General features: G+C 44.1%; 1 protein-coding gene across 1 annotated transcript in view; it reads left to right on the top strand.

The window, feature by feature from the left end:
- PARP12 (poly(ADP-ribose) polymerase family member 12) overlaps positions 1-18191 on the top strand; it is a 37878-nt gene that overhangs the window by 921 nt on the left and 18766 nt on the right. The window contains exons 2-4 of the mRNA XM_077828300.1: positions 9537-9672; positions 11024-11288; positions 13412-13513. Of these exons, the coding sequence (XP_077684426.1) occupies positions 9537-9672; positions 11024-11288; positions 13412-13513 (503 nt within the window). The remainder of the gene's footprint in view (positions 1-9536; positions 9673-11023; positions 11289-13411; positions 13514-18191) is intronic.

Raw genomic sequence — 18191 nt, 5'->3', positions numbered from 1 at the left:
GTTTAGAAAACCAGGAATTGATCATTGTTACTCACCAGGGGATAGATTGTTCCATGGTATGAGGAAATCTTTGCTATTTTTCTTCTGGGATATATGTTTTTTTCTTCCATGTGAAAGACGTGCCATTAGTTGTTAGAGCATTTAGTGCACTGGATGAGGTACACCATAAGTTGTGATAGGCATGTGTAGAACCCATGCATCTTGAAAGGTGTATCGTGGGGGGCACTGATCATCATAGTAGTGTGTCTGTCTGCAGGGTTTGCATCTGTTGTTCTGAATAGAGAAAGTGGATTTATGGCTTATTACAACAATCTGTAACCCACTAACCCCCTCATCCCCAGCTGCCATTTTCCCCCCTTCTGTCCTTTTCCTTCCTATAACTGGAGGGATGTTAATGGGCCCTTCACCTTGAATGGTGCCTTGAAATATCTGTTAACTACTTATGCTAAAAACAGTCTCTTCCACGTTGTATTTAGCTGTGATGCTCTGAGGAGATTCTCAGACTTAAGCCCTGTGTACACCAGCAAGTTTCTGTGCAGTAAAGCAGCTTTCTGCGCTGTAACTCCCGAGGTGTACGCACTGCCAAGCCACCTAGTGCACAGAAATTGTGCAGTTGTATTGCTCTAAAAAAACCAGAGATGTACAGCTTTGTGCGCTGGGGCTACAGTGTTGTGGTGCCAGTGTCGACACGGTGGCGATTACAGCGCTGCGATTGGCCTCCAGGAGGTGTCCCACAATGCCTGTTCCCACCTCTCTCTCGGGTCATCAGTTTGAACTCTACTGCCCTGCCCTCAGGTGACCAACCATGAGCCCCACCCTGTACATTCCTTCCTGTTTGCTCGGTGATGCATGTAGTGGTCTCAGCGCATCTGTCATAAATATAAAGGGAAGGGTAAACCCCTTTGAAATCCCTCCTGGCCAGGGGAAAGCTCCTCTCACCTGTAAAGGGTTAAGAAGCTAAAGGTAACCTCGCTGGCACCTGACCAAAATGACCAATGAGGAGACAAGATACTTTCAAAAGCTGGGAGGAGGGAGAGAAACAAAGGGTCTATGTCTGTCTATATGCTGGTTTTCTGCCGGGGATAGACCAGGAATGGAGTCTTAGAACTTTTAGTAAGTAATCTAGCTAGGTATGTGTTAGATTATGATTTCTTTAAATGGCTGAGAAAAGAATTGTGCTGAATAGAATAACTATTTCTGTCTGTGTATCTTTTTTGTAACTTAAGGTTTTGCCTAGAGGGGTTCTCTATGTTTTTGAATCTAATTACCCTGTAAGATATCTACCATCCTGATTTTACAGGGGGGATTTCTTTATTTCTATTTACTTCTATTTTTATTAAAAGTCTTCTTGTAAGAAAACCGAATGCTTTTTCATTGTTCTCAGATCCAAGGGTTTGGGTCTGTGGTCACCTATGCAAATTGGTGAGGCTTTTTATCCAACATTTCCCAGGAAAGGGGGGTGCAAGTGTTGGGAGGATTGTTCATTGTTCTTAAGATCCAAGGGTCTGGGTCTGTAGTCACCTTGGCAAATTGGTGAGGCTTTTTACCAAACCTTGTCCAGGAAGTGGGGTGCAAGGTTTTGGGAAGTATTTTGGGAGGAAAGACGCGTCCAAACAGCTCTTCCCCAGTAACTAGTATTAGTTTGGTGGTGGTAACGGCCAATCCAAGGACAAAGGGTGGAATATTTTGTACCTTGGGGAAGTTTTGACCTAAGCTGGTAAAGATAAGCTTAGGAGGTTTTTCATGCAGGTCCCCACATCTGTACCCTAGAGTTCAGAGTGGGGGAGGAACCTTGACAGCATCATTCCAGGTGGCCACGCCTGCTCCACGCACCAGGCGATCCCCCGCTTGGAGCAATGTTGAGCTGCTGAACCTCACTGGCATTTGGGGAGAGGAGGCTGCGCAGTCCCAGCTGCGCTCAAGCAGTAGGAATTATGATGCCTGCGAACAGATTTCACGATGCATGATAGAAAGGGGCCATGACCAGGACACATTGCAGCGCAGGGTAAAAGTGAAGGAGCTGCGGAACGCCTAGCGCAAGACGCGGGAGGCAAACCACTACTCCGGTGCTGCACCCACGAGCTGCCGGTTCTGCAAAGAGCTGGACGTGATACTTTGTGGCAACCCCACCTCCACTGTGAAGGCCACTGTGACTATTTCGTTAGCTCGTGTACCAGTTGAGAGTGGACCGAGCCAGGAGGAGGAAATCTTGGATGAAGAGGGGGAGCGGGACCCAGACGCAGAGGATGGCTCGGAGGCCAGAGATGCATGCAGCCAGCAGCTCTTTTCTACCCTGGAGGAGTAGAAAACCAGTCACAGCAGTTGGATCTTGGCGAAGCACAAACAGGAAAGGAGGCCCTTGGTAAGTGGATCTGATTTTGTGGGGGCAGGAGGGTTACAGAAAGCAGGCTTGTCTCCCACTGCATGCCTAGTCTGAGCTGCGGAACAGGCTGTTGATAGACTCCCTCACTTCATGAGAATCTCCCTTAGAGATCTCCAGGAAACACTCATGGAGATACTGGGCAATCTGCTGCTGCAGGTTCTTCAGCAGAGCTGCTTTGTTTCTTGCCCCATTAACGGTAACTTGCCAATGCCACTGTGCCGTCACGGGGGAGGGGAGGCATTGCTGCACACAGGTGAGCTGCATAGGGGCCAGGGCGGAAGCTGCAGGCTTGGAGAAGACCCTCCCTTGATTCCCTGCTCACCCTCAGCACCTCACCCTCAGCAGCGAGATATCTTCCATAATAATCATTCCTGTCCCCACACTTTCCACAGGATGTGATCATCAGGCCCCCCTACAGTGCTGGCTTTCCCCAAGAGCTACGTGCCCAGTGTACAGCAGAGTCCCGGAAGAGTGATTTACCCTGCTCCTGCGGCTACGCACTATTTTGGGGGGGCCTCGTGGCTCATGTATGCTTGCCTGGGGTCAGCCACTTAGTGACAGCTGTATGAGTACTGGCTGTGTTTTAAAGCACTGAGTCAATGTTGCAAACAGTACTGTTTCTGTAAAATGTTGCATTTAAACTTCACAGAGAGAACCTTGGGAGCCCAGCCTCCCTTATTGGCGGCAGAACGGCTGTGCAGAATTAGAAAGCGGCCACGAAGAACTAAGGAGGATTTTCTCCATGAGGTTATGATGCACTCCGCCGCCGAAAAACAGGAATTGAAGGAGTGGCGGGACAGTGAGAAGGGGGACCGAAAGGAGAACGCAGCACACCAGAAAGAAGCCATGGAAGAGCTCTTAAATGTTATGGAGCACTCAGTGGACACATTCCAGGCGATATAAGCTTTTCAAACCTAGCAGCTCTGAGCCCACCCTCCCCTGTAGCCACTGTCACAAAACTCTTTTCCACCCACACCCACCAGCAATACACTATCAACCTCCTGGCTCCATTCTCTACCCGCAGCATTTCACTCCTCCCTCCTCACAGTCCAGCAGTGTGGACTTCCACTACCCACTGCACTCAACACCCATCCCTCTGCAGTTTGGCCCTGTTGAAGTACAGCACCCCCTGCACTGTACTCCGAAGGAGAAGGTTGGATATGATCCCTGGACATACACAAATCTGTAATCATCCTGGGACCCCTCCTCCTCCTCTGGAGACCTTCTCTTCCCCCTCCCTGCTGATGTATTTTTGTCGTTTGACTCTCTCCTCTGTTTGTTGTCTTTTATTAAAAGAATTGTGTTGGTTTGAAAGCAATCTTTATTCTATTAAGTGAAAGCAAAAAGAGTACTGCAAAGCAACATACAATTATGTTAAACCCCCGTATTGAATCATGTGTACCAATCATCTCCTAGCATTACAAGCACTGCAATCCAGAGTATAGCAGCAAATATTAGTGGCTTTCAGCTTCAAATTGCTGCCTCAAGGCATCCCTGATCCTTATGGCCCCATGCTATGGCCCTCTAATAACCCCGGTCTCTGACTGTTCAAACTCAGCTTCCAGGCTCTGAGCCTCTGTGGTCCAGCCCTGAGGGAAGCTTTCACCCTTTCCTTCACAAATATTATGGAGTGTACAGCATGTGGCTATAAGCATAGGAATATTGTCATCAGCCATGTCCAGCTTCCCATACAGGCGTCACCAGTGGGCTTTTAAACGGCCAAAGTCCCTGCTTGCAGCTTCTTGAACAGGCCTGTGTTCCAAAAGATGCATATGTCATGCACCTTTCCAGACCAGCCTGCGTTAACGTCCATGAAACGCCCATGGTGATCCACAAGCACCTGGAGAACCATTGAGAAATACCCCTTGCGATTAATGTATTCTGTGGCTAGGTGGTCTGGTGTCAGAATTGGAATGTGCATGCCATCTGTCACCCTTCTGCAGTTAGGGAAGCCCATTTGTACAAAGCTATGCACAATGTCAGGTATGTTGTCCAGAGTCACGGTCTTTCGGAGCAGGATGCAATTAATGGCCCTGCACACTTCCATCAACATGACTCCAGCAGTCGACTTTCCCACTCCAAACTGGTTAGCGACTGATCAGTAGCAGTCTGCAGTAGCCAGCTTCCACAGTGCAATTGCCACACGCTTCTCCAGCGACAGGGCAGCTCTCATTCTCATGTGCAGGGCTGGGGCGAGCTCATCACAGAGTCTCATGAATGTGGCTTTCCTCATGCGAAAGTTCTGCAGCCACTGCTCATCATCCCAGACATGCATCACAGTGTGATCCCACCACTCAGTGCTTGTTTCCTGAGCCCAAAAGCGGCGTTCCACTGTGGTCAGCACCTCTGTGAATGCCACAAGGAATCTCATGTCGTAGCTACTTCATGTGGCAAGATCAAAGTCACACTCCTCTTGCCTTTGTAGTTTAAGGAATAACTCCACTGCCACTTGTGAGTTGTTGGTCAGAGCGAGCGGCATACTGGTCAGCAGTTTGGGATCCATTCCTGGAGCCTGAAAGAGACAGGGCGCACAGTACGCAAACCGTTGAAAGATGGTGCCAAATGCGGACGGAAGCACAGGGATTCCTGGGATATGAAGCAATGCATCATGGGGCATTGGGACTTGACCCAGGATGCCCTGCGACCCCCTCCGCCTTCCCACAAGTCTTAGCGGCAAAAGAGAAAGAGGTGCTCTGTGGGATAGCTGCCCAGAGTGCACCGCTCCAAATAGCGCTGCAAGTGCCACAAGTGTGAACATGCTATTGCACAGGCAGCTGACCGTGTGAACACAACAGCAATCTTCCTTCTGCGCTCTCTGAGTGGCGCTGCAACTTTGCCAGTGTAGACATGCCCAAAGATGTAAGCAGTTAAATTATTCACTCAACTCACTCATTCCTTTTCAACAAGAGATCTCTCCTTCCACCATCCACAGCCTACTATGTATCCACCCTTCTCCTGAGCAACCAGGAGATGCCTTTGAATTCTGGCCATGTTTATTGGTCTAATTAGGATAGATGTGGCTTTTGTAGATCACTTGTATCTGTTTTTATAGGGGCATGTGCAAGTGAGGGTTAGTGTTCAACTGTGAATGATGGTTGCACTGTGGTTTTTTTTATAATGTTTGAAAAAGTTATGTTAATGGTTGTATTTTTGTGGTTGTTCTAAATTTGATATTATTTTTTTGTAGAAATTATAGAAGTGTGTGTATGTAAATATAGCGGGAGGTAAGGTTACCCCTATTAGTTAATTAGGATGAGAGTGAAAGAACCGAGGAAAGGCGGGAGTTGAGTTGATTAAATAGCGAATAAAGTGTAGATGGAATGAATGACTTAAACATTTCTTTCCTTGTTTGCTAGATGGTGTTGTATCATATTAAAGAAGTTCTGTATTAAAATCACAAATGAGTTTGATTCCCCATAGTTTAAATTCCAAGGTATTACTAATTAAGAGGTCTCTTAGTTTTTGGTACTGTTTCTCTCCCTCTATGTGTGAAACTTGCAAGCTGCTAATTGCGTTAGTACATTCTAAGACAAAGTCTGTTCTCAAAGCAATTCACACAGAGAGAGACTCATAGAATAACAGAGTTGGAAGGGACCTCTGGAGGCCATCCAGTCCAACCCCCTGCCCAGAGCAGGACCAATCCCAACTAAATCATCCCAGCCAGGGCTTTGTCAAGCCTGACCTTAAAAACTTCTAAAGAAGGGGATTCCACCACCTCCCTAGGTAACGCATTCCAGTGTTTCATCACCCTCCTAGTGAAAAAGTTTTCCTAATATCCAACCTAAACCTCCCCCACTGCAACTTGAGACCATTACTCCTTGTCCTGCCATCTGCTATCACTGAGAATAGTCTAGATCCATCCTCTTTGGATCCACCTTTCAGGTAGTTAAAAGCAGCTATCAAATCCCCCCTCATTCTTCTCTTCCGTAGACTAAACAATCCCAGTTCCCTCAGCCTCTCCTCATAACTCATGTGTTCCAGTCCCCTAATCATTTTTGTTGCCCTTCGCTGGACTCTCTCCAATTTCTCCACATCCTTCTTGTAGTGTGGGGCCCAAAACTGAACACAGTACACCAGATGAGGCCTCACCAATGTCGAATAGAGGGGAACGATCATGTCCGTCGATCTGCTGGCAGTGCCCCTACTTATACACCCCAAAATGCCATTGGCCTTGGCAACAAGGGCACACTGTTGACTCATATCCAGCTTCTCGTCCACTGTCACCCCTAGGTCCTTCTCTGCAGAACTGCTGCCTAGCCATTCGGTTCCTAGTCTGTAGCGGTGCATTGGATTCTTCCGTCCTAAGTGCAGGACTCTGCGCTTGTCCTTGTTGAACCTCATCAGATTTCTTTTGGCCCAATCCTCCAATTTGTCTAGGTCCCTCTGTATCCTATCCCTACCCTCCAGCGTATCTACCACTCCTCCCAGTTTAGTGTCATCTGCAAACTTGCTGAGGGTGCAATCCACACCATCCTCCAGATCATTTATGAAGATATTGAACAAAACCGGCCCCAGGACCGACCCTTGGGGCACTCCACTTGACACCGGCTGACAATTAGACATGGAGCCATTGATCACTACCCGTTGAGCCCGACAATCGAGCCAGCTTTCTACCCACCTTGTAGTGCATCCATCCAGCCCATACTTCTTTAACTTGCTGACAAGAATACTGTGGGACTCAAAGCAATACTCTGTAACAACAGAAACAGCACCCAGAGACTCCCTGCCCTTTTGTTGTATTAACAATTGTGATTAAAATAGAGATAGAGGATGTATGTGGATGGATGCTTAGTGTGGATAATAAAGGAATGATCAGGGAGGTGCCAGCCTAAGAATCCAGTGTCCATCGGCTGAAGAAGGCGTCAAGTGGAAATAACCAGAGGACCCCTGGAGGGCAGGCTGGAATCCACCCAACAGCCTCAACAATGGGAGAACCAAAGAACAAGATAACATCTAGCAGCACGGAGCCGTCAGGAATGTGCTATCTGCTGATTGATTCAGCAACAGCATAATGAAGCAATTCCCATAGACTGGCATAGGAAGAAATTCCTATAAAAATGGACTCTAGAAAGTGAGAACTTTGGGGGTCTGATTCTGCAAACCAACTTCCAAGAGCATCAGATGAGCATCTGACAAGGCCCTGCTGCCTCCTCATGTCCAGGCCACCTGGCCAGTGGCTTGGCATGAGCAACTCTAAGGCTGGTAACTATGATAACAACCTTGCAGAACCTGTGTGTGTTTGTATGAATGAATGTGTGAATAAATATGAGATTGAATGGAATGTTATAGCTATAACTAAATGCTTACTATGATTTTTTCTGTATTCACAATAAATGTGGTATTTTGCCTTTTCCTCTTTAATAAGTTCTTGCTGGTTTTTATTTTATTGGTATAACAATGGAAAAACTATAGTAATTTTAACTTTAAGTTATGTGTGAATGCTCCAGTTTTTAAAATAAGCATGTTTCCTCCTCTACATGTGTGTTCTTGCAGAGACCTGATGTCTTATACCCCTTTGAAGAGGTGTGCCTCTCTCGCCCCTTTCCGTCTATTCTTCCCAGTTGTGTTCAGCCTAAATTGTTGCCCATTTTCCTACATGTTGAAGAGAGCGAAGAAGTGATTTAGGACTCTAGGTAGGGCCCTAGAGAGAGTAAGGTTATAAGGGGACAAGATGTGTGGGAAGGGCATGAGAGTTGATTAAGTTTGGGGGGAGAAGACCTCCTCTCAGTCATATACACCCATGCTTAAATTTGTCTCTGATGAGTTAGATTGTGGTCAGAATGGCACCCCCATTTGCAAATGGCTTATGGCTAAGGAAGCTGTGGAGCTGGAAACTCTGCTCATTATACTTCCCCTATGGCAATTGCAGTGCTAGTTGTACTTCTGGCCCCTCTGTGTCTGTGAGTGCATCTACCTCAGGTGTCCAGCCTCATGCCTTTACCGCTCGTGGGGTGGAATTTTGCAGTTCTCTCACTCCTAGTCTGGTCCCTGGCTACAGTATCCTGTGTATCAGTGGTGCTGGGTTTAGCCCCTGTCAGGGCCGTCCCTAGCAATTCTGGGGTCCTATGCATGAGCAGGGGGGGCTGGCCCCAGGCCGCCGCAGGGGTGGGGGGGGCTGGCTTGGGGGGCAGAGAGGAACCACCCACCAGCGGCGCGGCTGGGGGCGGGGTCACTGCACTTCCCGCCGCCAGTGAGTGCAGGCCCAGCCCTGCTGAACTCCTCAGGGGAGCGGGGGCAGGGCTGGGGCAGGAAGAGCTAGAGCAGGGGCGGGAGCAGCACGCAGCTGCCCAGGGCACCAGGAAATTTGGTGCCCCAAATTTCCTGGTGCTCTACGCAGCTGCGTACGGGTGAGGACGGCCCTGGCCCCTGTGCTTCTTCTTTCTTTTTTTTATCATGAGCCATTGTGTCCTTCCTGCTTGTTTTTCCATATTGCTTAGTATAAAAGGGAGGCTCTATGTTCATACAGTAAACATCCCAATAACCCAGGTCAACATACAGTATTACAGAGCAGCTCCATTTTTTCCACACACACCCTTCTGGTAGGAGGTCACTTTTAAAGGCTTGTGCTTACAGCTCCTAAATACTAGCTCACAAATAATTTACCCCAGAGTGATTCAGGATCACTTTTTGTTTAACCCTGAGAATTCGAGATCTGTCTGCAGCCTTACCTAAAGACCCTGATGGTTGCAGCATATGTGTGTGTATGCAGAATGCATTTCAGTCTATTAAGGAAGAACAAATGTTACTAACACAGTAAAATTGTCTACTACAGACAAGACCTCTGTTCAAATTTGAAGACTTTCTTTGCGACCACGAGGATTAGAGGGTTGATTTAAATGGGGGAAAAGTGGGGGACACAAGCACAAACATGCAGGAATTTAAAAGTAATCTTCAATTATGTGATTACATAGTTCACAAGATCCCTTATAGGCAGACTACTTAGAATCATGGAGATCCACAAAGACTAATGCACCATACAAATAATCACTTATATACTGATTGTGAATATTTTATGCTGCTCAAGTTTAGTAGTGTACTTGTGATAGGAGAGCTAGAAATATAAACCCTTATTCCTGCTTTTTCATCCTGGAGTGTAACTACCATGTAATCTAGTTACGTATCCTCCTTTATGTCTGGTTTTCTTAACCTGTAGGAAAGAGTGCAAGTTTGTTCATAACTTTCAGTCAGAGCATAACCTCCGTGTCCTAAAAATACATGGGCTTCAAAACTTAAACGATGATGAGTTGCGCCAGCTCCTGCTTCAGAATGATTCTTCGCTCTTGCCTGAGGTGAGTGCAATATATTATGCCCTTTGCAACTAGTATCATGAAAAGAAAGAATAATGGCACTGGCACACACTGTGATGGTGAGGTGTGTAGGCCCTGATCCTGCAACATTTGTAATTATAGTTAACTTTATTACTGAGAGTAATTTTACTGAAGTAAAATCAACCATGTGCGGAAGCATTTGCAGGATCAGTGTCTTGTTTTTTACATATTTCCTTCATGGCTCAGGCGCGGTACCTCATTACTGACCTGCAACACCCCTGCTGTTCTAATTTTTTTTTTTTAATGGATATTGCAGATCAGATTGAAGTGTATTGACCGAGCTTTATCGGAAATTGAGTCTGGAATATCAGGAGTGTTATGATTTAAGACTGAAGTGCATTAGCAGAGCTAGATGGTAGAAACTAGCTTTTCATGAGACCCAGGTTCATTCAGAATAAAAAATAAATCCCAAACACACAGGACTAATGGCTTTCAAGAAACTAGACATGCTAATTTAATAGCTCTTGTATCTTTTAAAAATGTTCTAATGTAATTTATACAATGATTTTTTGTATTGACTTTCTATAAATCTTTCTGTTCTTTAGTATTTAATCATCCATAATATAAATCTGTAGTACTGGGTGTTACCTGTTCAGAAAGGATTAACAAAAGAGAAACTCAAATGGTCTCAACTTGCATGACTAGAATTTACAAGGAAATTTAAATTCAAAACCTATCTTCTTAAAACACTAAAGATGAGAAATCAAGCACAGCAAAATTAGCAACCTAAAGAGTTGACATTCTTACAGCAAGAGCAACTCAACCATGCCAGATGTATACGAGTTAGAGTAAAATTCAATTTGCCATCATCGAAGTGGGCCTAAATGAGTTTGTTGCAGATGTTTGAGTCTGCCCAAAAGCCCATTCTAAACCAGGGGTACCCAACCAGAGCATTTCATAAGGCCTGTGGCCTGCTTCAACACAATATACTAATGGCCAATTCATTAGTATTTTGTCATCATGTTTACATCATTTTAGTTTACACAAGGGTGTAGAATGTATCTATGTACAGTATTGTCTGTTTATCTAAATACATACAAAACAAGCTGAATTTAAAATATAAATCAATACAGGCGACTTTAAATCTTATTAAAATATGTAGAATCTGTTTGGCCCACACAAGGTTATACTTAGTTTACGTGGCCCTCCTGTGTAATAAGTTGGGCCCCACTGTTCTAAACAGTAGCAGTGGTGCAGAAAAACCCTTATACATTTCTTCATGGCTTTTTGTTTTTGTTTTGAGTGTGTATGAGCAAGAAAGTGGCCAAAATCTACTACTTGCCCTCGAGTTGTTGTTTTTTCTCTTTCCCAGGTATGCATGCATTATAACAAAGGTGATGGACTCTATGGGTCTTGTACCTTCAAGAAGATCTGCACCAAACTCCATATATGCCAGTACTACTTGCAAGGAGAGTGCAGATTTGGCAGTAGTTGCAAGCGATCACATGACATTTTAAATCTGGAGTGTTATGAAAAACTGGAGAGGCGGGGAATGAGCCCGAACCTGATTGCCAAACTGCCTTCTATCTTCAGGAACATGTATGACATCAAAAATGGCGCTTCTTCACCATGCAAAGGTAAAACACTTATTCTTTTTAAAACATAAGGGAAGGAGGTGACAGTGAGCCTAGCATTAGCACAGATCTCTGCTAGATAGGGGAAACTGAAATTGAGACTTAGCTCTAGTTCTTATTAGGGGTTGCCAATTTGGTTGGACGTATTCCTGGAGGTTTCATCACATGACATAATCTTGAATTCCTGGAGACTCCAGGACAATCCTGGAGGGTTGGCAACCCTGCTACCAGGTGAGGGACCTTCTCTCTCTTTATAAACATCCCCCTTGTCAAATTCTTCTCTAGGGAGTAAGGACCATCACAAACCTCACCACTTTCCACTCCAAGTACAAGGTGAAGTTCTTTGACCTTTCCTTCTCTAACATAAACACAGAGTAACAGGTATATGTATATATTAAACAAAAAAGAAAAAGTCACACGGTGCCAAAACAAGAAACTCCATTGCATGTGCTTCTCTCTCTGGGGAGAGGATGAGAGGACAAACAACATGTGAGAGAAGCGTAGTCACATTGCTTAATGCTTTATGGCCAGCGTTCAGATACTGTGGTAATGAGTGTGGTATTAAAAACTTCTATAGAACAGAAGAGTAGGACTGGAAATGGGAAGAAAGGGATTCTTTATTATAGTTCTGGTGGAAGTGGGTTAAGCAGAGAGAGAACGCATTAAAGGAAGGGCAGGCTTTTTGTGTGTGTCTGAGATTTTATATACTTCTCCACCTTTCTCTTATCTAGGTTGTCTAGCATGAGAAGCCATGGAAAGCAGTGTCCTAATTGCTTCTAATAGCTTTAATGTTTTCTATTCCTTTTCCGCTTACATTTTTAAACTATGCTAAATTAATAAAAGGACTGCACAGTAGAAAAACAGAATGTGTAACTGCCATCTGATCACTCAGCTCTCTTGTGTACCTTTGGAACCACGGCAGTTCTAAATTGTGGACTCTGTGTTAAAAGGTGGCAAGGTGAATAGGTGTCTGGGATACCCACATAACTTGTGTGTTTTGAAACAATAAGGCTTTTACTCCACTGGTTGGGGTGATGTAGATATCTTTCTTAGTAAGCCAAGCAAGTCTGATTCATGATATTCTGTAACTGATCTGACTAAGAACTGACTAAGTCTGGAGAAGGGGACTAGGAGGCAAGCTTTCTGGGTTCTGTTTCCAGATGTGCCATTGACTGTCTGTGTAACCTTGGTCAAGTCATTTAACATCTCTCTGCCTTCTTTTCACTGTGTTTGATTCTGTTCTTGTATTGTATTGTTACAATACACCTAAAAACTGAATTCAAGAAACTAAATAGAGACCCAGAAGTCAAATTCAGAGGTGATGGGAAGGCTAAGTTATAGGCAATAAATAAAAATTCATGGTCCGTGACCTGTTCATGACTTTTACCAAAAATACCCCTGACTAAATCTCTACTTCTGAGGCCCTGCTGCTCCAGGCTCTCCCCTGGACTACTGCTTCGGCGGTCTGTGGGACCAGCTGCACCGGCTGCTGCTCCGGCAGTCCCTGGGGCTCTCCAGCAGCAGCTGGTGCGGCTGGCCCTGGGGACCACCGGAACAGGTGGCCCCAGTTCCAGCTGCTTGGGTGGCCCTGAAGTCAGCTGCACCAGGTGTTGCAGAAGTCACGGGGGTCGTGGAAAGTCACGGAATCCGTGACCTCCATGAAAGAATTGCAGCCTTAGTGATGAGTAAAGGTATCTAAGTTACATCTGTAAGGGAATCTAAGTTAGGTATCATTTACATGCTCAGGATCTAAAAATGTAAGTTGGACCAAATTAGGGACTGTCTATATTACAAAACAAAGAACAGGCTTATGTAATTGGACTAATGGCTTGGACAAAATGGCAAAGGCGTTAGTTTTGTTATGGAACATAGTTAAACCCCATCTATGCTGTAAAATGTAAGTATGTTATGACTTTTTGTTATATGTAGTAACTATGTGCCTGAATCTATTTTTGTTGTGGGGAGGCTTCACCTTCAGTCTTCTTGGAATTGGATCAGAGTCGTGTAGTTACCAAGTCTCTTCATGTGTGTCTTCTCTAAACATAAGTGCATTTTTTGGGAGAACTTGTTGAAACTAAGCATACAAGAGCTATTTATAAATGACACCTCTGTTTCTTCCTTTGTAGCAAGAAGAGACAGTCTTAGTCAGGTATCCCTGAATACAAATAGTAATGAAGAATTAGACGAGATCTGCTTGTACTACATAAGGAAAAGTTGTAGCTTTCAAGGTAAGTCGTCATGATACTAGCAAGTCGCATTAATTTTTCCTTTATCTTAGAATGTATGTGGGTCGGTTTTTTGTTTTGTTTTTAATTAGTTACCAAATAGTCCTATGGTATAGCCTGTGTAATGATTTTACTCAGTAAAAATGACTGGAAGCTGGTCTTCGCTTCCAAATAAGACCTTTTTCCTTTCTCCCCACCGTCCCTAGGCTGTACACTTTGCCACAAGGCCATTGTTGCTAGTCTCTTCCTCCATCTACAAAGGCTGAAACAGCACTGCTCCATGAAATCGTGACCCTTCTTCCTTTACCATCTATGCAGCCCTCATTTTGTTTCTAGTATTGGTCTTTTTTTTCCCCTTTACTTATGCTTGACACAGAAAGAATCTCTTGAGAACATCAGTTTGGGCAAACCCACACTGATTCTCTTTCCAGATCCCTAAGGTTGCCCTTGATTCTGTTGACTCTCCCTTCATTTACATCACTGTTATAATGTGGAGTCTATGTGACAGTTCCACCGCCTGCTGCCATGTATCCTTTCTCTTGTCGTATTGCTTGTTCTGGTAACCAGAAAACACCATACAGTACTTTTTATCACAGATGGTGTTGGCAACAGTCTTAACATAGTAGATTTTAGATTTAGTAGTAATCAGACCTGTCTAGTATGTACCCAAGAGTTCTGAAGGCCCTTAAGTATGAAGTATAGTCTCATTTTTAAAAAAGCTACTGTTCCAGAGGATTGAAAGGTAGCAAATGTTGTATCTGTATTTCAGAGAAGATGCTAGGGGTGATATGTGGAATTCCAGGCCAATAAATCTTACATCTGTACCCAGCTAACTGGTTGAAATGATAATTTTAAAATAGATGACTCAAACACCTGGAGGATCATTACATGATGATATGTTTTCTGCAAAGGAAAATGGTATCTCACTAATCTAATAGAATTCTTTGAATGTGTCAAACTGCACCTATATCCAGTAGCTGGCATTTTTTTTAGCTGTTCAAAAGGCCTTTGACAAGGTCCCTTACAAAACACTACTAAAGAAGCAAAATCGTCATGGGGTGAGAGGCAAAGTATTGCCATGGATCAAAAACTAGCTAGGAGTTAGAAAACAGAGTATGATTAAATAGTCAGCTTTCATCCTGGCAAAAGGTTAACACTGAGATACCTCAAGGCTATGTACCGGGTACAGAATTTAATATATTTATGAATGCTCTGGAAAAGGGAGCAAAGTAGCAGAATTTGCATATGACACAAGTTGTTTAGGCCTGGTCTACACTACATGGTTAGGTCAATGTAAGCTGCCATGCGTCAACCTAAGGGTGGAAGTGTCTACACTTAAATTTGGCTCCCGCTGATATAAGTGCCTCTCTACGCCGATTTAGTAACACCTCCCCAATGGCGTAGAACCACGGTTAGTGTAATTAGGTCGACGCAGTGTCAGTTTAGACACTGTTGCTTATGTTGACTGTTGTTGGCTTTCAGAAGCCGTCCCACAATGCCCCACACTGACAGTACAATCAATACAAGCGCTCCTAGTGTGGATGCGCACCACCAATACAAGGAGCCAAGTGCACGTGAACACAAGCAATATAATAACTGTGGTGGCTGTATGCTGGCGTAAGTTAGGTCGACATAATTGTGTAGTGTTAGACATGGCCTTAGATTAGTCAAGACCAGGAGGGATTGAGGAACTTCGGAAAGACCTAACTAAGCTAGGTCAATGGACGATGAGGTGGCAATTAAAGTTCAGTGTCGATAAATGAAAGTTAACGCACATTGGAGGGAAAACTTTTAAACTACTAGCATACTTTTCAAGGTTCTGAATTAACTGTGTTAGCTCCGGGTAGGAACCTGGGTCTCACTGTAGACAGCTCACTGTAGATCTCTGATTGATGCACAGCTGCCATCAGAAAACAAACACTGTTAGGATGGAATGGAGAATAACACGGGAACATTATAATGCCTCATATCAATTGTGTGGCCTCATCTGGAATACTGGGTATGGTACTGGCCATCCCATCTTAAAAAAAGATACGGGAAAGTCAAAGGGAGTTCTGAAAAAGGCAACAAGAATGATCAAGGGCATGGGAAAACTCTCATGAAGAGTAACTGAAAAGATTGAATTTCCTTTTCTTAAAGAGGTGACATGATAAAAGTAGATAAAATTAGCAAACAGTATAGACTAGGGTTAGTATGGTCTAGAGAAGGTAGATTGGGAGCTTGTGTTCTCCTGTTGCATAACACAAGAACAAAGAGATTTTTAATTAAATTAAAAAGTGGCAAAACTGATAAAAGAAATATTTTTCCGCAGTGTGTAATTACACTGTGAAACCTGTTGCTACAGAAAGTCATTGAGACTAGGAGCTTAGCAAGATTCAAAAAGGGATTGGACATTTATATGGATAACAAGAGTATCAAGAGTTGTCATGATTATTGCTAATACATTTTGGAAGGGATATTAAACCTCAAGTTTCAGGGCTTATGCAGTCTCTAATTATATCTCATTCCTATATCTAATGTGGTGACGTGGGGATGAAGCATATTATCCCATATCTGCCTACAGCAGGGTTCTTACACCTTCCTCTGAAGCAGTGGCACTGTCAGAGGCTGGATACTAGATTAGATGGAATGTAGGAATTACTGTACTGATCAGATCTGTGTCCCTAAGACACTAGGATAGTCTTGCTCCCTTTCAGTACTTGAGCTTGTCTACACACTGGCACTTTACAGCGCTGCAACTTTCTTGCTCAGGGGTGTGAAATCCCCCGCCCCCTCCCCCCGAGTGCTGTAAAGTGCCAGTGTAGACAGTGCACCAGCACTGGGAGCTACGCCTCTCATGGAGGTGGTGTTGTTTTTTTAATAGTGCAGGGAGAGCTCTCTCCCAGGGTTGGTGCTGCAACTACACAGCCACGTTAAAGTGCTGCCAGTGAAGACATGCCCCTTGTCTCTTTAAGGCTGTTTGAACTGTTATCTGACCTCAGCCTCCTCTCATTCCGAGCATCCTCCAACTTGTCAGGGTGAAGTAGCTGTTGCTGCTGTCTGTGTGTGGTTGCATGTCTCCTTCTCTGTTTCTATTCCTCGTTGCCATGTTCACCTTTCATCCTTTTCCCTGCTCATGGTCTCAGCCTGCTGCCTCTCTGCTGATGGTGCCTCTCTTCATAATTTTGTGCAGTGTGGTTTCTTTGACTTCAGCTGCTGTTCAAGGTCCTCTGCCTGTTGCTCTAGAATGAAAAACAGCTTGAACTTTGTGCATACAGACTTTTTTTGGTCTTTACTCTTCCTGGTGAGGAGTTTTATGTTGACTCAGTAGCTGTGCATATCTACACTTCTTAGTATGAGCCCTGTCTCAGTCACAAAATGCCTATATTGTCAAGAGGGACAGTGGTAGCTGTCCTGCAGTGGCTTGAATGTGAGTGCAGTCTGGGGCAGACTGTGCAGAAGCGGGGCACAAACCACAAACTAGTTGTGAGTTCTATACTTAGATTTCACCAACCAATTATCAAGTGTGAACTCCTCGGGCACTAAAACAGCGTTAACATAGAGTCACAGACTGTCTCCTTGGGTACTCCAATCTGTCTTGCCACCCAGGTGAGTTTATCTTTGTGATAGGTCGTCCCTTTGAGGATACAGACTAACACGGCTGCTACTCTGAAACAATATTCAGGTTACTCCCAGTCCAAAAGGACTAGTCACTTACTCCAGGGTCAGTTTCATTAGAGAACTCAAACCAGTGACGCTTGTAGCTAATCTATAATAATTTATCTAAAGACTTATTAACTAGGAAGAGGAAATAAGAGAGTAATTTACAAGGTTAAAGCAGGTAAACATAAGTACACAAATGGATTACAATTTTAGGTTCCAAAAGATGATAGAAGCTGTTTGTAATATTCAAGCTCTGTATGTCATTTAGTGCTTCCCCAAGCTAAGCAGCTGGGGATCCCTTGCTTATGCTTAGAAATCTTGCCCTCCAAAAATCCAAACAACATAGAGTTACTGTTTCTTCTTGTTAGGGACTTTTATTACTTCCTCCCCCTCAGAGTTCAAACTGATGGGATGAGTACACGCTTGGATCTCCTCTTCATTTGGTGGGGGGAGGAATGCAATTAACAGAGTCTTTGATGTTTCACAATGGCTCATTTGATTTCAGTGGGCCTTCTTGATGGCAGGTTCTAATACCTTCTGTAGAAAGCCAGAATTTTACATTAATTAATGTTTCTTTTCTGTTTGATAACTGACTGACTTACACAATTAAGTATTTGCATCGCAATCCTCTGTAATATCACCTTATAACATGGGGTGCAGATGTTGTCAGTGACATTAATACATAAAAGCATTTCATAAAGTCTAAACACTAAACACATTTTTATAAATCTAATACCTATTTTAAGAATATTAACACACAGGTTCCAGCATGATATTTGTTGGTGTTCAGTTGAGAGTTAGTGGCTTTGGCAGGAGCTGGCACCTGGTCTGCCAGCATCACAATGGTAAAGAGGACTGGACTGTTCGAACAGCATCAGCTTGGGGAGCGACAGATATTAACTCCGGGAACCTAACTGGGTCTCCCACTCTCATTGTCATTGTTAACAAGGTCACCAGTGTAATCTATTTGGTTGGAAAAAATATTTATTTAATCCACTGAGGGGATTTTAGTTCATAGTAACACATGACCTTATAGATT

The sequence above is a fragment of the Eretmochelys imbricata genome, chromosome 1 (assembly GCF_965152235.1).
Source record: "Eretmochelys imbricata isolate rEreImb1 chromosome 1, rEreImb1.hap1, whole genome shotgun sequence".
NCBI lineage: Eukaryota > Metazoa > Chordata > Testudines > Cheloniidae > Eretmochelys > Eretmochelys imbricata.
The sequence above is the reverse complement of the archived record's forward strand: the minus strand, read 5'-3'. Positions and strand labels throughout refer to the sequence as shown.